The sequence below is a fragment of the Papaver somniferum genome, chromosome 7, assembly GCF_003573695.1.
Source record: "Papaver somniferum cultivar HN1 chromosome 7, ASM357369v1, whole genome shotgun sequence".
Classification (NCBI taxonomy): Eukaryota; Viridiplantae; Streptophyta; class Magnoliopsida; order Ranunculales; family Papaveraceae; genus Papaver; species Papaver somniferum.
The window spans coordinates 215063736-215091408 of record NC_039364.1 but is presented as its reverse complement, the minus strand read 5'-3'; the positions used below and the strand labels follow the sequence as shown (position 1 = coordinate 215091408).

The window sequence follows — 27673 nt, the reverse complement described above, 5'->3', positions numbered from 1 at the left end:
TCATATAGAGTAAAGAAAGTCTCTTCGGAGACATCTCATAAGGAATTTAAGCTTGTTGTAGTCTCTTTAGTGAGACATTAGCATATCTCAGTTGAGATCATAAAGAATCTTGTTGTAGTCTCTTAAGTGAGACATTAGCAGATCTCAGTTGAGATCGTAAAGAATCTTGATGTAGTCTTTTAAGTGAGACATTAGCAGATCTCAGTTGAGATCATAAAGAATCTCAATGTAGTCATTTAAGTGAGGCATTAGCAGATCTAAAGTCAACTCATAAAGAGTTCACTGTAGTTTCATGATTGAGAAAATAAGTAAATTTTTGGGGTCAAACAAAATTTCTTTTTGCCGTAGTCTCTTAATCGAGATATTGGTGTAAATCTCTTTTGAGATCGTAAAGAAATTATGTTTGTTGTATAGTCTCTTAATTGAGACATTGGAGAAAATCTTAGTTAAGGTCGTAAAGAAATTTGTTTGTTGTATAGTCTCTTAATTGAGACATTGGAGAAAATCTTAGTTAAGGTCGTAAAGAAATTTCTTAACGGAGATGTAAACAACTATTTCGACGCAAAAGAAGTCTTTTAATAAGACCTAAAGAAATCTCTCGAATAAGATACAATCTCAGTTGAGATTATCAAAGGTTGCATTGGTAAATCTCTTTTCAGATTATGAGAAATTCTCTAAAATGAGATATAATGATCTCGTTATGATTATAAAGAAGTCTCTTAATTGAGACAATCAATCTCTTTAGAGATCATTTAGAATCCTCAATATCTGAGATTTAAGGATCTTTGTTGTAAAGATCAGATCATATGAAGGCATAAAGTTACACCTAAGATTGGTGTACGTCTAGTTTTCTGATTATAGAAATGGCGTATGCATCTTCTAAATGGCGTGTAGGTCTTTATAGTCGAACGCTAGCGTGCTCTTAACTTGAGCTTGTTGTTGTCAGTAAAGAATTTGTTGCTAACCAAAGTGGGAGATGTTAGACTTTGTGTTGGTTTAGCAACAAATCAGGCTTAGGTTAAGCTAATCTATATTTAGTCCTAATCTAAGCTGGATTAAGTACATACCAGATTAAGAATTGATTAGAGCTAAATATAGGAATTAGATTAGCTTAATGTTAGCTGAGATGTCATGTTGACTAAGCGTAACTCACCTAGTGAGGTGTCATCCAACTAATGATGGACAAATTGGATGACACACAACTAATTAAGGAGTGACTAATCCCTCTTCTAGCCTCTTGATTATATATCAGAACTTGTGTTATGCCATTAATCAAGCAAGAGGAAATAGAAGTAGAAGTTAAGTCTTGACTATTCTAATTTTGTAAAGCTTTTATTTCCTTCTACTGAACTTTATGGTATTTGTATCATGTTGTTTGTTGTCCTAACTGATGTAATTCAATTCAGAAGCAACCTTGTCATATGAATCTTATAGCTAAGTCAGAATTATCATGGTGATCCATTCCAATTTAGTATGTGCTAATAGCTCTGCATAAGGTGATTTCTAGTTTGTTGAGCATGCTAATACTAGGGTTAAGAATGTTCTCAGCATAAGGGTAATTATATGATCATGTTTAGTCTAATGAATGATGATTATGAAGCTGAAATTCCAATAGTATCAAGTGGCCTCCTTGCTGGTAGAACAGGTAATGGAGCTTCGCCTTTCGGCATCTTAGCTGCATCTTTCAGAGTTGGTCTCTTGGTGCAATTGCACAAGAAATTCAGCAACCAGTCCTGTTAAACTTTCCATGCAAGATGAGAGCAGCAGCCTCAATCAGTTTCCCACTAGTCCATTTCTCCCACACCCAATCGACTAGGGTCCTTCCATCATTATCTACTGCACGCTTTCTTGTAGCCACCTCCAGTGCTACCAGTCCAAAGCTGAAACATCTGTCTTCACAGTGTGAACTCCTGCATGTAACTCAGGGGCAAGATAACCCCTTGTTCCTACGAGTATGCTCACTTCCCCTGTGTCTGTACCAGCAGCCTGGTACAGTCCGTCCAAACCAAAATCCCCAAGTTTTGCATTAAAATCAACAACAAGCATTATGTTACACGCCTTGACATCTCTGTGAATTATCTGCGTTTCACACTCCTCATGAAGATACGTTAGCGCGGAGGCAACACCAAGAACAATCTTTATACCTGGTGAGTCACCAATTCTCTCCAGCAACTTGTCAAGACTTCCATTGGGCATACACTCATAAACCAAGATTAGCTCACCTCGCTCCAACACCAACCTTGAAGCAGAAGGAGGTTCCTGTGCTTTAAACAAGCAATTGCTGCTACCAGTTCAACAGCGACTGACTCACAGTATAGATCAGCCGTGCTAATCTGATGAAATCGTTTAACTGTAAGCAAGGTGACCTCCATAAATGGCGCCAGAGATTCCCTGGAACACAGTAGTGGATTAGGATTGAAGTCAATCTCGTCCAAAGAGAGCCTTTGTGGCCCTTCAGTCAAATGTACATCATGCACTGCATTTTCTCTCTGCCCAAGGCGGACGTAACTTTTGTTCCTCGGAGAGAACAAATTTATCCCTCCAATGACCAGCAAAATTGAGACAAAAAATGCTGCTCCGCCAACTCCAAAAAATAGTGCATTCTTCCTGCTTGTTTTTGGGTGTTGCTGATCACCAGACTCCTTTTGTTCTGCCTCACCAGGAACGCCCAATAGTTCTGATCAAGAATTGGCCTAATAGTTCTAGATTTTGTATAACTGAGCCAACTTTCACCATCTTCTTGGAATCTATGTATTCAATCCACACTGTCATTCTTTTACCATTCTTTAAATCAATCCCATCGAAGTTGAATCAAAAGAAGCAAATGACATGACTGAATTGACGTCGTATCACCAAGAACAGGGTATCAAATTCCAGGGAAAAATAGAATGAATTCCTCTTCTTCTTGAGGAGTTAGACTAGAAAGACCCATATAACCAAAACCATGGCCTAAGGGTTCGAAGTAATCAGGAAGGTTAAACCATCCCCAAATAGTGGAGGAGAAAATGATGAATGGGAAAACCAAGTAATAACTCAAAAGATGCATTAGAGTTCGTCCAAGAATCAAGAAACCTAATTGGATGAGAGCTCTACCTAGCCCAATTGGATGTGACGATGGTGATGATGGTGAATAAGGAGGAGTGAGTGAGGCAAATCCTGCCATTATGTTGAAGAATTGCATCACCAACTAGGGTGATGTTATCGATTGAAACATGATCTATTGAATGAATCGATAAATTCGATATGCAGACAATGAAAATTAAACAATTTTGAGTGACCCATTCTGTATCTATCAAGATTCAATTTTTCACAGAAACATCAAAGAAATCTTGAATTAGGGTTTCAAAATGAATACCTTCTCCTTGACGATGTTGATGGTTTTCACTTTTCACAAAGCTGATGAACGACTCGGAGGAGTTTGAGAGAGAGAGGGGGGATCGGGGTTTTCCGGGGTTTATCAGATTGAATCGTTGTTCTAAACTCGCCCGTGTTTGATTGTTTCTGTATGTATACAAAACAAAAGATCCTTCCTGAAACGAAATATGAGCACTAATTACGAGTATTGCGAAATAGGAGGACTGAAATGTCCAAACCTTTGTGAAATACAAAGCGAAATACAGCTCTCTATTTCGCAATGGTTGGACATTTCAGTCATTTCAAACGAAATATGAGCACTAATTATGAGTATTGCGAAATAGGAGGACTGAAATGTCTGAGATGTCCATCCCTTTGTGAAATACATAGTGAAATACAGTTCTCTATTTCGCAATGGTTGGACATTTCGGTCATTTCAAATGAAATATGAGCATCAATTACGAGTATTGCGAAATAGGAGGACTGAAATGTCTGAAATGTCCAGCCCTTTGTGAAATACATAGCGAAATTATTTCGCAATGGTTGGACATTTCAGTCATTTCAAATGAAATATGAGCACTAATTACGAATATTGCGAAATAGGAGGACTGAAATGTCCAACCCTTTAACATATGATTCGGTTATGAGATTTCAAAAGCAGATTCACGATTTTAAAACCTTGGGTTGGACATTTCCATACAAAAAAATAGAAAAACGAGTTAGAAGATTAATAGAACAAGCAATTTTCCATGAAAAGGTATTTGATGGTTTCTGTAATTCCATGAACCCCTTCCCCTTCTCTTAAGGCTTTCCTAGTAAAACTATCAGGAACCGACCCATTTTCTAGCATTTCACAATGACAGTGCAATCAGTTCTCTAATCAATAATTCTCTTGACTTGAAGCTAACCCTCTAATAACAATATTGTAAAGATCAACACTTAGGTTTTTAATCCGTTAATTAGAGCTAGATAGCTATACCCCTTTTTGCACGGTTCCATAAGGTCCGTGCAGAATGAATGAGTAACCCTCACATAGAACAGTGCCAAGGAAATAAAAGAAAATAATAATAAGCGTAAAATCAACAAATACTCCCAATTCATAACAATTATTACATGTACTTGATCTCCGTCGTATACGTCAAAAATAAATTACTTTCTCACTACTCAAAATATAAAATATAGCAAGGGTAAGAAAGGATCGTTCCCACAAAGAGGTTTTGGGTTGTCAATATGTTATGGTTTCTTATAAGTAACAAGGGAGAATTTTCTGATTTTTATAAAAGTATACTAAAATAAAAGCAAAGCAAAGAAATAAATCACGCAAATCAAGGATGTGAAATGTTGGGTAAAGGTTTCATCTTCAATTGTAAACAAGTTTTTGAATATACGAATATAATTCTTATTTATTCTCGCCATCATCAAAAGCCCTAGAATACCTTATTGCAAGAATACTCCGTAAATTTCCTAAGTCATCAACACACACATTAGAGCTGCGTATGCGAATTCTACCTAAAGAATAACCTAACGCCTTGCGCTAATTAAGTTCAATTCCTAGGAGCATTAAGTTTCAGAAATAGGCTAATCAATGCAATTGTTATACATTGTGCATGACAATTCGGACAAAGGTCAAACTCTACATATGATTGCAAGAGTGTATCACTACAAACCGTAATCATATCATGCTACTCGTATTCAAGGTTATCGCTCGATGATGAACCCTAAATTAGCTATAGATATGGATGTAAGTTCAATCAATTCTAGACTTAACTAAACAAACATTCAATCATATTGCAATACGTCAATCATGCAATTATTATAAACCGTATAAATCAAACGAAAATATTGATAGGAAACTAATTCATAAAAATCATAACTTGTTTTCAAAATCCAACTACATCTTTAACCAATAATAAAATATCTAGATCATGTTCATGGAGTTCATAACAAGAAGAAAGAGAAAAGATTTCATATTCTAAACCCTAGAAACAAAAGTAGAAGAAGAGATATATCCTCCTATGTGCAGAGAGGAGGTTCTTTTATATACTATTCCTTTCTCCACCAAATTTAGGTCACGCGTAACATCCTCTATCTATCTGGCCCATTTCTCACAACCACAATCCAGGCCTCAAAGACCATTAACTTGCATAAGCTTGTCAACCTCGTGAAGCTGTACTCAAGGGCAGGTTGAGAATCTGACTTTCTTATACTCTTACCTTTTCCAAGTTGCATCCTTTGTGGAGTGGGAATATTATAAAATGCTCCTCTTGCAAACGTAAGCCTCTTGTCATTTTCTGATACGGAGACTAAAGTCTAAGGTCTTTGAAGGCAGCTCAAGAAGTGAATCTAAATATATACATTCTCAAGAGAGTTTATATGTTCCATAAAGTTCAGCTATAAATATAGTTCCTTCAACTCATCCTCATTTCATATCAAACCAACATATAGAGCTAGCTAAAGACTTAAAGGTTGAAAACATAAATTTAGTTTTCAAGAGGATTTAGAAAGAGTGAGTGCTTTAATTTGAGAAAATTTGTTGATAAAGTAGTAGAGCTTTTTTGGATCTCACTCAGATATTTACCTAACGCGTCTAGTACAAAGTAACGCAAATCATATGTATGGGCCGAGTTTTTGAATCCGATATCAGAAAAATGAATAAATAAACAACACGAGTATATGACACAATCTAGCTGACGCGGGCTAACTTAGATGCCGAGTAAGATTCATATCCCGAGTTAGATCCAAATAAACATGGCCTAATCCAGTAGAAATAATATCTCCCCGAATAGAGACTCGATGGCGTGGTCTAAAATCTAAAAACGCTTGGTGAGCCGCATTGAGACGCCCAACCCAAACCAGAATGATAAAAATACGGTTTAGTCCAAAAGTATGGTTTAGTCCAGCCCGAGTCAACTAGGTACAAATTAGTCCAAAATATGAGAAAGTACACTAATAACCCTCATCATTTACAATTTAGTCCAAATATTTACAGTTTAGTCCACATTGACTTATGATGATGTTGGCAATTTTTATTAACATAAAAATAATTAAAAAAACAATTTATCTTTTGGACCGTTTGTCCAAAATTCGTAAACTTTATATATTCGGAAAGCTCTTTTCGAGAGCTACAAAAAGAGTACCCATATGACTATATAATTCTCATTTTTTAATAATCTTAGTTTACACTGGTGTATAAACATTTACACATCTACAAAAATCCATATAAGACAAGATGCATCAATTTGTAAACCACATACAACTTGAATCATCCACCCAAGCACCACTCACACATTTCATGCTGCAGCTCATCCTCAATGATGCTTCCACGGCATCCACATGATTTAGTTAATGACACACAAGCACCTTATTTACACAATCAAAAAAGAAAACAAAAAAATATCATAAACATTCATCTTTTTCTAGAAAATAAGTTTACTACTAAGCTAATTCTGAAAATTTTGAGTAATTGTGTTTACGGAAAATCAATTAGGTCTTTAAATTAGGACCCATAAGAAGGTAAAGGAAGATAGTTGTTATTTTGAGTAATAACCAGCATGTGTACAAACATGTACACATCTACAAATACCTACTTTACCAACAATTTTCAACTAAATATGTTCTGATAACCAAGCCCATTCAACGCTCTCCGAACAAAACTATAAAATCGCAATTTATATGGTCATCACGGTCAGAACTCCCATTATCCATAAGATGCATGATTAAAAAGTATAAGAAATAGAGAAAAACCAATGCACGTAGGAAATTATGTGAAGCAAAATCAACGATGCTCTCATGCCACAAACTATGAAACCTTCGATCTACATGCATTCATTCATCAATTCCAGCAACTAAAACATTTGACAAACACAAAAAAGGTTCACAGACTACTTAACTCGTTCATCAAGTCTGACAACTTAACATTTGACAAGCTGAAAAAAGGTTTATGGACTACTTAACTGCTGCATTAAGTGCATCGTTTATAAGTTCAACAAAGTTATAATAGGTTCAACAAATTTATAATTAAAATTCAAAATGAACAAAGTCTACTGACGCACGCACTTAGCACTTTGAAGAGAACAAGCAAACACCCACCGCCTTTAAAACAACATGCTTACTTAAAGGCTATGACTTGTCCATTATGTAAACTCTACATCAGTCATGCAGTATAAGTCGATCCTAACACGCTTATTTACTATTTCTAGTTTCAAAGATTAATAATCATCAAGTGTTTATTTACGTGCACATTAACAATCAGCAAGTGTACATTTATGCGTACAATCAACATGTATACAATTATGTATACATCAACAATCAACAGGTGTACAACTATGTACACATTAGCTTAAAAAGTATGAAACTAACTATAGAAGCATCACTAATGCCTCTCTAATAAATTAGGTCATCCAATGTTGCGGTTCATAATGGGTCACTTATTCAAACCATATAAAGATGTTAATTTCTATAAAAGGGATAGGGAAAAGAACATGTCTAAACGGGAAACTTCACTTATTCACCTTCAGAACATAAAAAGGGTCTCTTAACAAAGTAAGATACCAACTATTTCTAAATCATTGGGAAAAAAGTATCTACAAACCTTGCTTCAAGACAAGCAAATATGTTGGCCATCTTCATCCAGGGATAGAATCTGCATACGAAAACAAAATTTGCGATCAGTATATCGAGACGACAATGAATTCGTAATAAATGGGTGTTGATTAAGTGCTATATGCTTATATGAACGAAGCAAACTTTCTTTAGCAAACCCCAAAACTAAAAAGAATCGCCAACATCATGAAAATGATGAAGCAGAAAAATATTTACTTATTACAAAAGCTTAAATAATCAACAGATGTATAATTATGTGTATATTAACTATCAACAGGTGTATAACTATATGCACATCAGCAATCAATAGATGTACAATTATGTACACATCAAATATCAACATGTGTACAATTATGTACACATTAAGAATCAACATGTGTACAATTATGTAAACCTTAGTAATTTACGCAAGTTTTTTCACATGTGCATCAGTTTGTACACCCTAGTTATTTACGCTAGAAAAATCTTATGTTTTACCTTTCAGGTTTGACTACTGTTATTTCTCACAAAGTCCTGCTATTTCTTACAACTACTCTACACAATCTACTCTACAGTATAAACATGCGCAAATTTGTTTCACAAAATGCTTTTCCAAAGAGAATTTTTTGTATTTTTTAAGTTGTAAGTTTGTTAAAGATTACAAGCTGTCAACAAGATCACTAACCTCCAGACAAAACACAGATCGAAAGAATCCCCATCTCCCATAAAAGATATTCCACTCTTCGATAATAGATTTTGACATTATTAATAAATGTATGCTTAGAAAAATATAAGAAAATACGGAAGGAAAGGAACTAACCTTAGTTGCTGGTGCACCGGTTGACAATCAATTTAGTATGATAATAATGACCATACTGAGGGATAATGTGTAAACAAGTACAAAGCTTCTCAATAGTCATCTGAATTTCAGAATAGGCAGGTGTACAATTATGTACACATTAACGATCAACAGGTGTAGACCTATGTGGACATTTATGACACAAGGCCCTGCAGTTACCATAAAAGTATAAGAAAGAGATCCAATAACTTTTGATGTTTAATTCCTATATAAAAGTTTCTGCCAAAATGGATTATGGTTAGCAAGAGCTATAGGAAGATGTTGAAGGGAAACTAGAAATAAAAAACTAAATCATCAAATGTCTAATAACTTGTCTTATGAATCTTATCCAACTTCAATCCGGTCATTTTTATTTTTAGTTCCTTTCTATTATCCAAAGCTTTCTCTCCAACCAATGCAAAGAATTTGGAGTTCACAACATATATTTAGGTCAGGTCAAACGAAATATTTCATAGAGACATTTCATTTAATGTGGAAATTACAATATATGGCAGTGACAATAACAAAGTAAATGTGTTTAAAACTCAGAAAGTGGAAAGACAAAGAAGACTTACAAGCCAAAGAAATCTAGACGACGATATCGGCATCTGAAGTAATGTGATTTTGGATAAGAATGATCAACTTGGTCATCCTTCAAAGTTTCATATATCAGATCCCGATAGGGATGCTTCAGGGATACCGCATTTCTTTGTCGCAATCCATCACCTGCAATACATACTTTGTCTATAAGCTACATAATACATGGTCTCGATGCAAAAAAATATAATGTTCATAAAACGAATCAAGAAATGATTCATAAAGCGAAAACATGCAATAGTGTACAAATATGTACACATTTACAAATATGATTCATAGAGTGAGAACATGTAAAAGAAGATAGAAAGGTTAAACGGTGAATAATCATTGAAACTAACAACAAGAAATGAACAATAATCATGAAAATCAACAAGTGTACAATTATGTACACATCAAGAGTTAATGTTACAATTATGTACGCATTAAGATTTTCCAAAGTATAGGCAGTTGAAACTAGCTTGTCTAACATTAAACGTTAGCGACTATAAAATTTCTAAACCTTCACGTGCATGTGAAGACATTTGAGAAAAAAGACTGGTTTGTTAGTAGGATATTCAAATAAGTTTTGATTATTTTTGATAATTGAGATACTTGAATAATGAGTAAACTGAAGCCTATGTTTTAATTATAAATGTCATTGCGGATCATAACCAGCTCAACATTTTCCGCTAAGCAGTAAAGCGTCATAATTTCCCTATCCAGAAATGAAACCTCCACAAAAAGATCTTATGTCAAATTAAACGGGCTGCCGGTAATATTGGTTTTTCTTGCTAAAATTTTCTTAGTTTTATCTAGTTTACATGAGCATTAGACAAGTTGGGTTTCCCTCTGGTTGAACACACAAAAGACTTTTCACATTTGCAAAGTTTTAAGAACACCTAATAGTCTGCGAACACGGTTTTCTTGCTAAATTTTCTTAGTTTCATCTAGTTTAAAAGAAGTATAACCATGCCATCTTGTTAATTGAATTTTCTAAAAATGGGGTTTACCTATGTTTTTTCGTACTTAGGCGTAAATCCAAACAAGAGAAATATAGCCATGCCACTTATTTCCTTGACAAGTTCTCTTTGGTCCACTTCATATCCATATATAGGAAGCACAAAAGGAAGAAACAATACAAAGAGAGATTAATAATACCTGCAGTGAATCCACTAATTCCATCTATGCCATTAACAAACTTTCCTATCAATTGAGAATCTCACTCCAATGCATCGTTATTGACTTGTATAAACTTCACTGGGTGGTGCTGCAAGAGAGATACTAGCAAGAAAATCTTGTGCCACAATCCATGTACATCGCATAGCAGGATCAACCGGCATCATCCTATGACCTTCACAAAAATGAATATCTTCTTAATCAGCCGACAAGATACTTCGTCAACATAAGCAAGAAGCTTATATGTCAACATAAGTCATATTATCACCAAAATGAAACAGTTCCTCCTATCCCAAAAATGAGCATCCATCTTTTACAAATAAATAAAAAAGACCAAACAATCTCTATAAACTCTAATAACCTCTAATAACGAGAGGAAGTACAGTTGATTAGTTTTTAAACACCAAATTAAAAAAAATAAAATAATTAAACCCAACATCATCAACCCTCTTCATTGCATATACCCAACAAGATAAGATCCTTCAAAGAAAACCTAATATTGATACTCAATTGAATACACAAATTCAATAAAACATCTTAAAATCAACAAAAATCCCCCAATATTAAGAAAACAATAACCTATTCAATAAATAGTGATAATAATAATTTCTTCCAAAATTACATAACAAGATCGTAAGTAAATGAATAACATACCTGTAGATTGTTGTAGTGACGATGAATGCATCAATCAACCTCGAATATGTATATAAAAATTCATCTCAGTAGAACCCCAAATTGATGAAATTAACCCTAAATCAAATTTTTACATCACGAAATTGTAAAAACAATTTGATGAATCAAGTGAAACGAAACCAATCAATCGAGAAAAGAAGAAGAAAAACAAGATGAAACTAGTAACATCGTCTTCAACAGGAGCGGCTGGAAAAGCTTTCTCGACGTTGGACGTTGGAAATGAAGAAATGAAAACCGAGTTACGAAGAAATCATATCTGATGGGTATTTTTGTCATCGATTTTTTTTATTTTGGATTGAATCGTTTAAGAAAGGATTAACTCGTTTCAGATTTGGTAAATTTGGACCTCCTAGTATTAGGCTTGAGAGTGTAGGACTAGAGTGTCCAAAGCCCAGTAATTTTGGGATTAAATGTTAATTTCTACAAGATAGATCCTATTAATAGAATTGAAGCTGGAATGGCAGCAGTGGCAAGAGGAACTCTCCATCCAAAACTACCTTTGATCTTTTTTGTGCCAAATTTGATGAGATTAGCATATAAGACTCTGATGCAGACACATAATCGGAAAGCGTTGTTAATTGCTCCTCGGTATTTTACGGCGCCATTTCTGACAGATACAATGTGACTGCCTGCAAACCGATATCAAAGGAAAGCACGAGCTTTAACCAATGAAGTGCATTGCAGAATCTATATATTCGTTAGATTTGACGACAATTTAAAATATAGAAATCAAATCCATGTAGGTGCATAAAGAGGTAATGGCGGATATATGATGTCACTGTAATTACCTGGTTTGCGAACCCAATGCCTACACCAAGCAATACACGTCCAAGTATAAGCATGTAAATGTTGGCAACAGCTGCACCAAGAGCGGCACCAACAAGGAAAGCGAAGCCACCTATGAGTATGGAGGGCTTCCGACCATAAGACCTAGTAGTCGTTGATGCAAAGAAAGAAGCCACAAGACCAGCAATGTAGAGAGATGAAGTGAATGCAGTCAAGAGATGGCTATCAAATTTGCAGTAATTGCCGATGTCTGTGTCTTCTTTCATTCTTCTATAAACCTTTGGGAAGAATTTCCTTAAAAATGGTTTCATTGATGACACTCCACCTATAAATTACTTTACAAATTGTCAAACTCATATCTGGATGCTTCATAGGACAAATTAAATATCCAGACTCTTTATTTTGAAATGGTTTTAATGCAAACTACAATAATGCCTGTGCACCTAAGGCCTTGCATAAACTTACACGAGAAGGAACCAGGAAAACTGGGTGTTTCCAAATGAGCTACAAGTTAAAAGACAAAAGCATAGAAAGAGAGAATATGATCTCTTATGTTGCAGTAGGCCTTGTAAATAACGCGGCAGGGGAGAGAGTACTTTTATGTAGTGAGTGGGCGCATTAATTGGTGTTGAAAATTCACAATAAGCATTCCATTTTGGGTAAGCCATTGACAAGAAATGCCATATCATTTAATTCTACCACACCAAACATCAGTCTTTTCTGTAGAAAACTTGAACACATTTTCTCAGATCTTAGACAACAGTTACCAGAGAGAAGAATGGATAGCCATGGCGAGAGAAAACCAAGCTTTAGGAGCCAGAAAAACAAGATCTGAAGGATGTGGTATCGCAGAACAATAAATCACCTAGTAAGATGAAGATGAAGGAAGTGGTATGGCAGGGGAATAAGTCACCTAGCAAACTAGTAAGCCTTTTGTGCCAAGCTTATTATAGGGCGGCATGGTTTATTATAGGGGCGATATTCTAATAGGACAAAAAGGGTCATTACATGATCATTCAAGGTGTCCCATATTAAAAAGATACTTGAAATGACAAATTAACCCTCACTATTGATAACCTAGTTTAGTGAATGATAATCAGGTTTAGTGTTAATGATTAATTTCACTTATATTAACACAAAATCAAAACCAAAATCAGAATTTTAGAGTTAAAAAACAAAAAAAGTTTAGAGGAGAAGAAAAATAAAAATTTATGTGATATTTGTGAAACTTGTGAAACCCTAGATTTTGATTCACTCAACCAAAATGAGTGATTCCAGTTGCAAATTTGAGATGGGTGAATCTCTATCTGATAGAGGAAACAAGTACTACATACCTCTTGATGGAGATCCTGATATGGAGTATTTGTTAGATGGTAGAGATGTTTTAACCCATAGTGAAGGCCAATCTCAACCAATTGAAGAAATTAACCAACAAAGTGAAGAAACAACAATTGAAAATTACCAAGTATACTTCTAAATTAGTTCCCATTAGCTTTTTGTTGCTCAAAATTATCTAAACTACGTAAAAGAATCAAATTTTTAAAAATTTCAGAAGAACATACGGTTGGAATTGAGCTCGGGACCAATCGTAACCGTAGGTTACGGTTCATAATGTATCAATTACCAACCGTAACTGGTTCAATTTGGGGAAAACCAGAAATAAACCAGTTACGGTTGGTATATTTTGTTCACTTACGAACCGTAGGATGAATACGGTTAATAATGTTGTGCAGTAGTTACTAACCGTAACTAATCATGTGCATGCCTATATTTATTGCACTTGTCACGGTTGATAACTTGTAAAGCGTTACCAACCGTATCTTTTCTACGGTGCCTATTTTAATTTTCATCTCCAACCGTAAGTTACACCGTATGTTAGAATTTTCTTTCGATTAACTTACGGTTTGTTATAAGATGAAACTTACCAACCGTATTCGACCTACGGTTTGTATATGATTACAGTTACACATTGTAACTCTGTTACGATTTGTTTTACTCTTTTTTTACCAACCGTGTCTTTGTATTTGTTTTTGTTTTGTTGCTTCGCTTAGACTAATGTTGGTATATTTTTGTCCAGGTCGTTGATGTACCTCCCCTAATGGATGAACAACCTTTAGCAAATGAAATTCTCACCCAAGATTCTAGCTTTCACTATTTAACCGACGAGACATGGGGTGAGAAAGATGATGCAAAGAAGTGGGCTAGAGAACGAGGCAAGTTGATTAAGTGTATCATAGTTTGTAGTAGTACCACTAGTGATATTTCCTTTCAAATGGTTTGCGAGTGTAGTGGAAAACATAAAAGTCATGCAAAAAAAAGGTACCGTGTACGAAGCAAAGACAAAGAGGAAGATTACTACTTTCTATAAGAAGACCGAATGACCCTTCAAGCTTCAATTTAAAAGGAACGCGGCTAAAAAGTGGTTTTGGAGAAAGTTGTATGCGGTAGTCATAACCACCCTATACCGGATAGTTTGCTAACACAAACTTATGTTGGACGCCTTACTGAAGAAGAGAAGATCGTAGAGTCTTTGACAGAAATTCGTATGAAGCCCATTGATATCCTCGCTCACTTAATGGAAAGAAACCCACAAAATGCTTCTACTTTGCCTAACATCTACAACGCAAGAACAAAATTGAAGAATAAGAAATGGGAACAAAGGAATGAAATGCAACAATTAAGGCATTTGGGGGAGGCGCACAATTAATCGGTTTTCCACGATGAAGATGAGAAAGGACGAATAAAACATCTTTAATTGTCTCATCCCGAGTTTATAAAGTTGGCACGGTGCTCTCATCAAGTGCTTCTAATGGATTGCACATACAAAACCAACAAGTTTGAGATGCCATTGTTTAACATTGTCGGGCAAACTTCTACAAATGCTCCTTTTAGTGTTGGCTTTTGCTTCTTGAAGAATGAGCTTGAAGAGAGCTATGTGTGGGCATTAAACCAAGTGAATCTATTCTACGTAGAAGGATACACTCCAAAGGTGATTATTACCGACAAGGAACAAGCTTTGTTGAATGCGATAAAGAGGGTTTTCCCGGAAGCTCATAACCTTCTTTGCACGTTTCACTTGTGGAATAGTATTGAAACTAAGTGCATGCGCATTGTCCATCCAACCAAAAAAGGAGAAATGGAAAGAATAAAGAAACTACCGTTACATCAACAAAAGGAAGCCAAAGAGAAATATAAGAAGGATGACAAGTTGGCGGAACTAAAATGGGATAGTTTTAAAATGGAGTGGAGAGCCTTGACACATTCTATCACCGTGGATGAATATGAGGATAGAGCTCGTATGTTAGTGCCTCATTGGAAAGGAAGTTATCCAAGTGTCGTGAAGTATTTGTTGGTTAATTGGTTGGATCCGCACAAAGAGAAGTTTGTAGCGGCGTTCACTAACCAATATAGGCACTTTGACAACCAAGCTACAAGCACGACGGAGTCATCTCACAACCGGTTGAAGAAGAAACTTCATAGTTGTAATGGTGGGTTGGTTACGTTATTCGAAGCCATGAATGTGTATTTTCTCCGTGATCACGATAGAGTTACGGGGTCTTTTGAAAAAAGAAAAATTAAACTACACACCAAATGGTTAGACAATTCGTGGCTTAGGGGAATTACATTTCAAGTTTCGCACCACGCCATTGATAAGATAATGTATGAAGTACAACATTTTGAATTGGGGGATTATGAAGAAGAGTGTGTTTGTCCAAACATGACAAGTTTGGGACTCCCATGTCGGCATGTTATAGCCACATACCAAGACAAAGTGATCCCGATTCAAGATGTTGATCCCTTTTGGAAACAATTATCATTCCGTGAAACAATATTTGATCGAGATTTTGGAGGAACGTTTGGAGATACCGAGATTGGAAGAGCTCTAGCCGATAAATATGATACACTAAGTCCGGGCCAAAGACAAATATGGTTGAGTAACTTGAAAGATTTTTTATATCCACAATTTAGGTTTGATATCAAGGAACCACCAAAGGGGAAGAGTAAGGGAAGGCCTCCTACCAAAAAAAGAGTTACGTACGAAATAAAAAAGCAAGGGAATTGGCGGAAGAATCAAAGAAAAAAGATCCTTGTGGTTATGAATGGTTGAGAAAGGAATATGAAGCGGAGGATGAGATGGAAGAGGATGATATTCAAGGTAGAAACAAACGGAAAAGAGGTCAAGCGGAACCAAGCCGTCGAAATGTACAAGAAAAATGTATCGAGCTTCCTACTCAAGAAAGTTCAACAAGCAAAATTGATGTTAAAGGAAAAGGTTTGGTATTTCGCTCCAAACAACTTCAAAGAAGCAAAGTTGTTGTTAAAAGAAATGGTTGCAAAGAAAGTGCAAAAAACGATGATGGAGTTAAAGGTAAAGGTTCTTTTATCGGTTCCGAGGTTTCCTCCTAAGCTAGTTCAATAAAAAAACTTGTTGGTAAATTTGGTCTTAAACAATTAGCAAAGAACAACGGAAATAGTCCGATGGTTGAAAATATTCCATCAAGTGGTGAGAAGGAGAAGAAGACGCTTCGTATAAAAGGAGTGCCTAAACCACCACCTAGAGATGAGAATGGTCAATATATCCACAACTATTACATTCTCTATGAAAGTTACCTTCTTTTTTTCCCCCGACTATATTCGTGATTATATCAAGGCCACAAACCATGTTCATGGTGATGGGAATTGTGGTTACCACGTCGTCGTGGATCAACTTGGACCCTTTGAAGACGCGAAAGGGTGGGGTTGTGACCAAGTTACTTACGCAAGGCAAAAATGCTTAATGGAACTATGTGGTCACCACGACTTTTATGAGCCAATGATGAGAGTTGAAAGAGATGAAAGTGATGAGGTATTAAATGAGAGCTTCGCGGAATGGGAAAGGCGGTTAATCGGCAATGTATGTTTGACAAGCGAATATTGGATGCGCATGCCTATATGTGGACAACTCCTCGCCAACGCATTCAATTGCGTCATTCATTTAATCTCCAGAGACATGAGTTATACATTTGCACCAACAAGAATACCGTTTGACGAAGATTTGTCAACAAAAAAAAAACATTTGTAATGGGGCATGTGCATGGAAATCATTATATTGGCCTCCATTTGCAAGAAGGAAGCCTATTACCTCCTTTGAGGATGGAATTTGATTGTGACGGTGAACTCCCCAAGTCTTGGTGCAATCTATTTGAGGATAGGATTGAATTATGGAAGGCTATTATGCATTCCTTGCCATCCCAATTCATAGTTATGACCGACGACGAAGATGCGTAAATGTTGTGAAGGGTGGTGAAAAACATTTTACATTTTGTGTTTTGGTATTTTGACTAAATTTGATGTGATTAAAAGTGACAATATCATATCTATTTGATTCACGTTATGAATGAAGTATTTTGTTAAATTAAATTTGGGTAGAGTTCATGCTTCAGTGTAATATACGGTTTGTAAAACAGTTAAGTTACAAACCGTTGGTAACTATAAGATTGTTACCAACCGTAACTACCTTCACAAACCAATTATAGCTGCCATTGTCATTTAAAACCATTAAACCATCTTCATTACTAAATAAACATTACAACCATTGAACCATTACAAATATAAATGACATTACAACTCATTCATGTGTGCGACTTAAAAGGATATTAATATCCCGGTCTACGAGTGCGATAAAAGTCTTTAAGGATGTGGAAATGAGGTAAGTATTGAAAACTCAACCTTTTCCATCGTCTCCATTCTTGAATAGAGCTCTCTAAAACTTCAGCGTCAGTTTCACCCCTTAATCGTATTTGACCCATAATACGAACTAATGCCATAAAATTCTTCAACGTTATCCCGAATAGTTGCATATCAAACATACAACATAATTCCATCGCGGTGATTAGGGTTACCTATTTCGGAACAAAAGTTTTCAAAAAGAGTTATCAAATAACTTGTACTCACAAAATCACATTGACGTCGTTCTTCTCCTCTTTTTGGATAGCATAGAACATAGTTGCGGCAAATAATAAATCTTCTTCCAATGTAAATTCAGGGTTTGGAGCCATAATCTAGTTTAAGGTAGGAGATGATTCATGTGGAGGTGTAACTTCTAGTAAGGAGGATAAGCATATATATATATAAATTCTATTTTTTTTTATTTTGTAACGGATCTATTTTTTGAAAATAGAGTCGTTGAAGGCTTCAATGGCTATATTTTCAAATGTGACAAAGACAACTCGGTAGATAAGGTAGAGAATATCCAGGAAATATAAAGTTATGGTTGGTAACTAAAATACTATTACAAACCGTATATAACTTATGGCTGATAAGTTTATCAAATGTTACACACCGTAACTCTGATCAAAAACCAGTTACAGGTCTACGGGTCACTTTTCAGTTACAATTAGCAGCCGTAACTCTGCAAAAAAAATTATACCAGAGTTACGGTTGATGATGTTTATTCTTTACCAACCGTATGTGTGTCCTCTCAAAAACTCAAAAGTTTCAGGATATTATGCGGTTGATAAAGTAAAACACTTACAAACCGTAGGGTACCTACGGTTTGTAAGATAAAAGAATTAGCAACCGTAAGTTTCATATGTCCAACTTCACCATATTTCAAAAGTTTCAGGGTAAAATACGGTTGGTAATGGGTTTCCATTACACACCGTAGGTAACCTACGGTTTGTAATTCAAACAAAATACACACCGTAGGTATTGTACGGTTTGTAATGGTAACTCATTACCAACCGTATATTACCCTGAAACTTGACATTTTCTTTGTAAATCAAGTAGTAACTAAGCACACAGTTCATAAGTAATTCATAAGCTAAAATCCATAACCACACAATTCATAACATGTTTGTGATAATATCCATAAGCTAAAAACTTACAAAAACTAACCACACAACCATTAGTTCTTCATAATATCCATAAACTAAAAAACAAACCACACAAAGCTAAGAAATAAAAAGTTGTCTTGCTATCAAATGTCACACAACCATAATTAAGCATTGCGACCACGACCTCTTTTGTTGGTGGTACCACCACCACGAGTGCGAGGACCATCACGACGACCACCACCACTACGACGACCACCCCTACGACCACAACGACCACCTCTTTGGCTAGTACCCACATCATGAAAATCCTCTTCCAATTGCGTCTCTTCGCTGCTAGATGACGGCTGATTACGTCTAGTACTCGCACGGATGAAATTCCTTCCGGGTTGGATCATGCATGTACCTTATTTGCTCTTGTAAGGTCCTTTGTTCAGGAGGTTCAATCACACCTCCAGCACGGATGCATGAAGTCAATCTATTAGCAAACTTTTGTCCTCGTTCTTTCTATTCACGCATAAAAAAGTGTCTTAAGAGATTATTCCATAGTACATAATATAAATTAGAAATAAATTCCAAGTCATGAGGATAACAAAGTTACTTACCGACATGAAATATAGTTTCTTCCAAGTCATACCATATAGTCCCTTTGTCTCTTTGCTCGCCTCGGCAACCAACCTTTTTTCTATTGCCTTTTGAATAAGTGGCTGGGCCTCCGGATCATTATTAATCACATGTGGATGACCAAAATGATAATACCAATCTGTGTAATCATCAACGGCTTCCTTCGTCTTGTTACAAGCCGTTGCCTATCCAAGTGCGAGTTGGTATGCTTCTTTATGGCGGTTGTTCCAAACATCAACCGTCGGAGTTGGGCGGTAGTTGAGTACAATAGTGGGGCATTTTGTCTCGGATCCCTCCTGACATAATTTGAAGTTTTCCTTAACGACAATTCCTTGAATATGAGCAATTTGACGTAGAGTTCGACGAGGATTGGTCATAACATAACCGGTGGCATGATACAATGGTCCATTGTAGCCTGTGGTCGGTGTGAATTGACGAACATCAACTCCATTTTGAATCCTTAAATAGGGGTCAAAGATAACATCTTCAACGGTGAAAGCGTCTATTTCCTCCCTCATTTGAATGAGCTTCGCCTCTTTGTTCCTCAATTGTCTACCAGTGAAGATAAACTCCTTTCCTGTAGGTCCGTGATCATTTTCTCCCCATTCAGTAGGAGGTCTCAGGCTCGGAAAGTGGTCATACACCCATGCCTATAAAAATATAAAACAATTTAACCAATTGAGACATGACTACAGAAGATAAATATAACAAGCATTCATAAAATAAAAAATGATAAAATGTAACCGAACTTACCATTAGGAGCGCAACATTCCCAACAATTTCAGTATCTCCAACCCTCGAGGCCTTTCTTAGACTTTGAAGTAGATATGCAAGCGTGGCGGTGCCCCACGAATACTCTCTGGTCTTGTTCACATCCTTCAACAACTGTAGGTAATGAACATTCACCTTATTTCCCGAGTTATCGGGCATGAATACGATCCCAATATAATACAATAAATACGTTGTGGCGGTACGCCTAGCTCTTGTTTCATCTATCACCTCACCTGCCTCTTGCTTTTTGAGGGTGTCTCCAAACTTCGTCCTCAAATTATTCAACAACAAATTCTTTACCTTGTTAACCTTGTTTGGTTGCGAAGGGTCATAACCACCAGCCAACATAAACTCCATCTCGGTCTCGTCTTTATCCTACCTAAGTGTTTCCTTAACAAGGCTATAAAGATCATTCGAAGACATGTTGTTATCGAAACCTTCATACAAAAATTTTCCTTCAACTTCCAAGTCAAGAATTTGCTTTACATCATCCGGTATTATTGTTATCTCTCCAAATGGGAGACGAAACGTATCGGTTTCTGGACAAAATCGTTCCCCTGAAGGCAGAGACTATAACACTATCATACTCCGATTGGTTATGCTCAATTCCAGGCCCTAATCCTGAAGCTGCCATTAGAGTACGAACATCACCACATTCTTTACCTATTGGCCAATAACCAGCCCTTTGACGCTTGAGCAATTTGTTCGCCCTTGCATGATCCTTAAAAAAATACAAACATATTTTGTTAAACTAAGATTAATGAAATATATATAAATACAAACGAAAAAAAATCGAAATAAATTATAACAATGTGTTAAGAGAAACATACCCTAGTCGCACAGACTTTTGCGTCCCAGGAATTGGTATAACCAAATAAGATTGAGGACTTATATGGTGCCTCGCCCCAGGGACATCTATTCTTCTTCTGTGGCAACATCAAATCTTTTCCTGTAGGAATATGCAACCCTTTTGGTGCGGGTTCCTTTCTCGGCTTCTTTTCTTTAACTGGTTTGGCTCGAGGTAGAGTTGTAGCTACGACAATTTCTTTCCCCTTGTTTTGTACTCCCTCTTCATCATTTACTTCCTCTTCCTCATCTTCATCACTTTCTTCCTCTCCCTCCTTTTCATTATTTCCTTCTTCTTCCTCCTCTTCACTGGATTCATGAGGAATTACTTCTTCTTCCTCAATTTGTTGATCATTATGATCACCTCCTTCTAATTCAACCCCAGAGTTACTTACAGATGTTTCTCTTAACCTAATCTCAAACTGATTCTTCTTCTTCACATGGTCACCTCTATGATCTACCCCTAAATGCTTGTCACCGCGAGGGGTGGGTATATGACCAATTGGAGTTTAGTTATTCCCTCTTTTATTCTTAACCCTATCAGGATTCCTACACAAGCAATACATTTGTATGATTTATTAAAGGTTGAACAAACAAGATACAAACAAAGAAACTCAAAATATATTGAAACACAAAACATACGGTTGGTAATGAGATGTCCAGAAAAACCGTATAAAAGATACGGTTCATAATTTTTCAAAGTTACAAACCGTGTAAAAGAAATGGTTGGTAACTTTGGTTTCGTCTCCAACCGTATAACAACTTTGAAATTGGTTTGAGCATCAGGACGACATACGGTTGGAGACTAATGATACTTACGTGCCGTAACTATTATACAGTTCATAATTTCTTGTACCGTAGAATGAAATTCTATACGTCACACAACTCAAAAGTACGGTTGATAATCAACAAACATTACATACCGTATAACACAAACGGTTGGTTACGAACTCACAGTTACGAACCGACTAGAAAAAAATTAACATGCAGGAAGGAATACGGTTCGTAATAGGGTGTCCCGTACCAACCGTATCTGCACAAAAACTCAAACCCTAAAACATACGGTTCGTTATTTTTGATGATTTCAATTGTTACGAACCGTATATGCATCAAACAGTTCAGATACGGTTGGTAACTGAAACAATACCAACCGTAGAAACCTCATTTCCAGAATTCAAATTATAATTTTGAACCTAAAACCCTAATTTTTGATATAGAATACACTTGAATTGAACATACACAAAATAATAACTGGGTTTTTGATTACATACCTCATATAAGTCATTAATCCTGATTTCTCAACTTGAGGAGTTTGGAATTTTGGGTTCTTCACCGGTTGAAGGATTTTGTTGATTTGAAGCCGTTGAATCTTCGTCATTCTTCTTCTTCTTCGTCATCTCTATTATAGACTTTAATCAACGATTAGTACTGTTGGGAATCGCCAATCAATCGATGAAGTTTTAATGGTGGAAGCTTCCCTTACGGTTACCATGGAAGAGTAGAGAAGATGAAAGAAAAAAAATGATTTTGATTTTACTTTACTCATTCATAATTAGGTTGAAATATGATGGAGGATAATTCTGTCTTTTCAATTTAAAAAGGAGGGACAAATTAGTCCATTTAAAGAAAAAAGGGTAATCTAGTCAATTAACATTCCCTTTTGGACATCCCCTAACCAACTAGAGGGACATTACTATCACACTGCCGCCCCTCTAATAAACCATGCCGCCCCTATAATAAGCTTGTTTTGTGCATAGATGGTGGGGGAATTAGAGGAGTTATTCCGTCGCATACGCTTGCACTCTTGGAGAAGGAACTTCAGGTAAAACTTTTATTCCGAATATTGTTTGTTAATGCTTCTTAAACTTTCCTTTTGGGTGTTTAACATATGACTGAGTAAACAGTGTGTCTGAGTAAACTTTCCTTTTGGGTGTTTAACATATGACTGAGTAAACAGTGTGTCTGAGTAAACTTTCCTTTTGGGTGTTTAACATATGACTGAGTAAATAGTGTGTCTGTGTGATATCGAGCTATATAGAGTAAGATAGTTAATAGGGGGAGTCCTTCAGGTCCTGATTATTGGTAAAGAGTTATTGTTCTTAAACCTCAATCACTTAACAGGGGTATATTGGATCATGATTTATCTAAATGAAATTAGATACTAGTTTTACCAGAATCTAGTGGATTTATAATGTTTCTTAAAGAATCTTTAAGATTCTTATAGATATATGATTCTGGATTATAATGGATTGCCTTAGAAATAGTTCGATTTTAAAAAACTGAAGTATTTTATCAATTAGTAAGTTTATTTGAAAAAACAAGGTCATCATGATTCCCTTAAAAAAATATCCAAAAGTTGAGGTGGTGGGTGGAGGTGGTGGTGGGTGGTGGTGGTTGGTGTGTGTGGTGTGGTGTGGTAGTGGCGGTGATGGTTGGTGTGTATGGTGTGGTGGTGGGAAGTGGAGGTGGTGGTTGGTGTGTGTGGTGTGGTGTGGTGGTGTGGTGGGGGCGTGTGGTGGTGGGTGGTGGAGGTGGAGTGGTGGTGGTGGGTGGTGGTTGGTGTGTGGGGTGGTTGTCTGGTGGTGGTTGGTGTGTGGTGGTGGTGGTGGTTTGTAATGGTGGTGGTGGAAAAACATAGCATATTGTGATAAAAAAAAATTGTCCATAAGAATCCATGAAACTCTTGTGGTTTGGGTTAAGATTGATATGAGATAATAACATACATATTTTGCCTACAAATATCCATAAGAATCCATATATATCTTGTTCCTTAACTATCCTAAGAAATCTTATAGGGTGTTAGTCCTCAAGGGAGTTGGGGGAGTTGGGTGTAGTTTGGTTTTTTCCTGTTAGTCGTGGGGGAGTCTCTCGAAATCTCTGTTAGTCGTGGGAGAGTTTAGAAGAGTCTCCCAAACTCCCTAGAAAACCTTGTTAGTCGTAGGGGAGTTTGAAAGAAACTCTCAAACTCCTTGTTAGTCGTTAAAATTAGAATGCTAGGGAGTTGGTGTTTTTGGGGGAGTTCTGGGGAGTTCTAGGGAGTTTATAGTGTATTTTTTCCTCACTCCAAATCTCTCAAAAAAGTAGAGATTTCTTGAGAGTCTCTCAAACTCCCCACACTCAAAACACCACACTCTCTCAAACTCCCCATACTCTCTTACACTCCCTCAAAATCCTCAAGATTCAAAATACATTAAACTCCCCCAAACTCACTCGTGGACTAACCCCCTAGGATAAATTGAATACCTAGGATATTTGTAGAATCTAAAACAATCCTGATTGAATACCATGAATATTTAATGATTTCTTACATATCTTAATTGAATACCCAGGAGTTTTTAGGATTGTTAAATATCCAAATAAATCTCAATCCAATACACCCATGTAAACCTAAAATTGATAATTGTGCTGATTTAGTAGTTGGGTATTTTTTGGGGAGGAGATTGGATTTTGCTTTTGTGAAAGAAAAATTAGTCTTGAATTGGAAAACTAAGGGAGATTTTTCCATGACTATTCATGGAGAAAATGTTTTCCTGTTTAAGTTTGTTCAAGAAGAAGATAGAACAAGAATCTTATAGTCTGGTTCCATCTACATTGCTAATCGTTTATTCATAGTTAGACCTTGGACACCTTTTATTGAACAACAGATTGCTTCAATTCGTTCAGTCCCAATATGGATGAATCTAAGAGATGTCCCAATTCACCTTTGGAATGAGATGGGTTTTGCAAGATTAGCTAGTGTAGTTGGCAGACCTATTATGACTGATTCTCATACAGCTTTGAAGACTAGGATGAATTTTGCGAGAATATGTGTTGAAGTCGATACTGATTGTACTTATCCAGCTGAGATTCCTTACAGAATTGATAATGAAAAGTTTGTGGTTAGGGCAGAGTATCCATGGAAACCCCCATCTTGTACTCACTGTAAGAGTTTTGGTCATCCTAGTGGTAAGTGTAAACTTGCACCGAAGACTAAAACCATTTGGATTCCAAAGAGAGCCCCTAGTATCCCAATTGATACTGCAGATGTAGGAACAAGGGAAGAGAATGTCACAATTGAACAAGGGGGTGGTATTGGGAAGCAAATGGGAGTGGTTGAAATCAACAATTCTTCGAACTCTACTCAAGAAAGAATAGAAAGTGCTAAAGGGGATGATGTTCTGGATTTGGCTCCTAAACCAGCTGAAGGAAATTGGATAAACCCAAAGAAGAAGAAGAAATCTGGAAAAAAAGGAGAAAAGGTACTGCAGGAATCTACAGTTCTTCAGAACCCTTACAACATTCTTGATTCTGAAATGCCTTTTGCTAACTTAAGTGAGGAAGAAATTGTGGAGGAAGATATTTCCATTGAAAATACTAGTGAACCAGGGGAGGTCCGTTTTGCAGGAATAGAAAAGAAAAAATCTGATGCAGAAAACGCTATAAACTCTTCAAGAGAAGAAAGGAGCAAGGAGACTAGTTCTAAACAGGTAGATGCACTTTTTAAGTTCTCTGCATTGTTAGGAGCATCTAATGGGGCTACAGAAGAGGAAAAAAGGAGCATCTTCACTGAAATAACGGATAAGCACCAGAAAACTAGGAAGGAAAGGGAGCTTGAAAAATTAGGTTTGAAGAGTGAGCTGAGCAATGATTTGCTAGGCAGAGGACAAAGGAAATCAGCAAAGAAGAAATATTGAAGGTGCCTTTTGTCTCGCCGCAGTTTGTATCGTTAGAGTGTTTGTTTTATGGCTTGCATGTTGTTCTTTTTTGCTCTTTTCTTGTATGAGCTTGGCTCCTGCTCATAAGTTTCTTTTGCCAGCATGTAATGATTTGTAATGGTTGATAAAAGAAAGATATTTGTCACTTGTAGGCGATGGATGGACCTGAGGCGAGAGTTGCCCACTATTTCGATCTGATCTGCGGAACAAGCACGGGAGGCTTGATTACTGCTATGTTAACAGCACCTGATGAAACTAACCATGCACGTTTTACTGCACAAGAAATCAATAGCTTCTACTTTGATCACGGAGCAAGTATATTTCCAGAGAAGAATCGGCAAGCATTGTATGGTTGTTTTTTTTTTTGTTTTTTGATTGAAAAAGAATTTATTAATTAAGAGGACAAGATTACAGCTTGCTTATCAGCTTCAAGGAGCCAGAAACTGTTGTTTCGAATGAACTGCATAACATTGTAGATACATTCTATCCTTGGCCAGAAGTGCTGTTTTGATCAATGTTTTGCATAGTTATCATATGATGTTACTAAGTTGATTTTTTTTTTTGCTCTCATGATATTTCAGCAAGGCCACATGGATACAGCGGATCATACGTGGGCCACTGTATAATGCATCGTACCTACACAAAGTTATATATAAGAGAAAAACTTGGACAAACTCGCATGAGCGAGACAATCACGCCGATTGCAATCACGGATTTTGACTTGAAGAAAAAGACCTCATGCATCTTCTCAACCGATAAGGCTAAAGACTGTGTAATGGAAAATCCCTTACTATCTGATGTGTGCATTGCTGCGGCGCCCACATATTTCCCTCCTCACCATTTTCAAGTCAAGGCTAAAGTTGGTGAAGTGGAAAAAATTCAAGAATATAACATTATAGATGGAGGTATAGCAGCCAATAATCCCCTGAATATAAGCTATAATATGCTTACCAGAATTCTTAGCAGAAACCCGCAACTCTTTGGCAGAGGAGGAGATGGTGAAGTGCTGATTATTTCACTTGGTACCGGATCATCCACCCGGGCCAAGGCTCAAAAGAAGGACACCACCGCTGTCAGTGCAGCTAAATGGGGACTGTACCATTGGGCAAAAGAAACCGTTGGCTTCACAGATTTATTCCGGCCAGCTCAAGATGACATGGTGAGATACACGAATGACACCGTCATCTCACTTCTGCGTCAATTACTTGGTCGTGATCGCATCCACTACTTACGGATGCAAACCATATTCACAAGTGACCAAGCCAGTGAAGTATCTTCCATGGACGTCGCATCAAAGGAGAATCTTCGAGCTCTGGTCCAAGTAAGCGAAGACTTGTTAAAGGAACAGGTAAAAGAAGAGAATGTAGAAACCGGTTGTCTAGAAAATGTTGTAGATCAAGCAAATATATTCCGTGGCGATACCAATGAGCAGGCAGTTTCCAGAGCTGCCGAGTTGCTTTCTACTGAGCGTAGAGCTCGTCGTCACACTTGAGCAATGATGGTGTTGCATTCATAATTTCAGTTTTTTTGATTCCACTATCTAGAGAATTTGTAGGCAGTAATGTTTTAGCTGTGAAACCTAGTTGTGTTAGAAGAAAAACTGATTATAATGTTGGCTAGTTCCCATTTTTCAACATTCGTTTTCATCTGAACATGCGCATGAACTTGTTATAAAGCTAATATCTTCAAGATGTAGTAACTTGTTATAAAGCTAATAATCTTCAAGATGTAGTGGACGTCATTGAGGGTTCTTTGGAAGGTATTACTTCACCTGAGAAAGTTGATGTTATTGTCTCTGAGTGGATGGATTGTTTTCTTTTGCGTGAGTCTATGTTTGATTCTGTGATAGTTGGGATGCCTGAATGTGGGTGGCGCCCTATTAGATGGGAGATCAGAAAATGAGAGATTTTGAAGCCTGTATG

General features: G+C 36.6%; 2 protein-coding genes across 2 annotated transcripts; both read left to right on the top strand.

The window, feature by feature from the left end:
• The first annotated feature begins 24775 nt into the window (after positions 1-24775).
• Positions 24776-26183, top strand: LOC113293345. The gene is made up of 2 exons (XM_026542002.1): positions 24776-25732; positions 25904-26183. Exon 1 carries the CDS (start codon positions 24813-24815, stop codon positions 25728-25730), a length of 918 nt encoding a protein of 305 aa, XP_026397787.1. The 5' UTR covers positions 24776-24812; the 3' UTR covers positions 25731-25732; positions 25904-26183.
• Positions 25907-27243, top strand: LOC113295926 (patatin-like protein 1). Its single transcript, XM_026544252.1, has 2 exons — positions 25907-26066; positions 26333-27243. Exons 1-2 carry the CDS (start codon positions 25907-25909, stop codon positions 27241-27243), a joined length of 1071 nt encoding a protein of 356 aa, XP_026400037.1.
• The last annotated feature ends 430 nt before the right edge of the window (positions 27244-27673 follow it).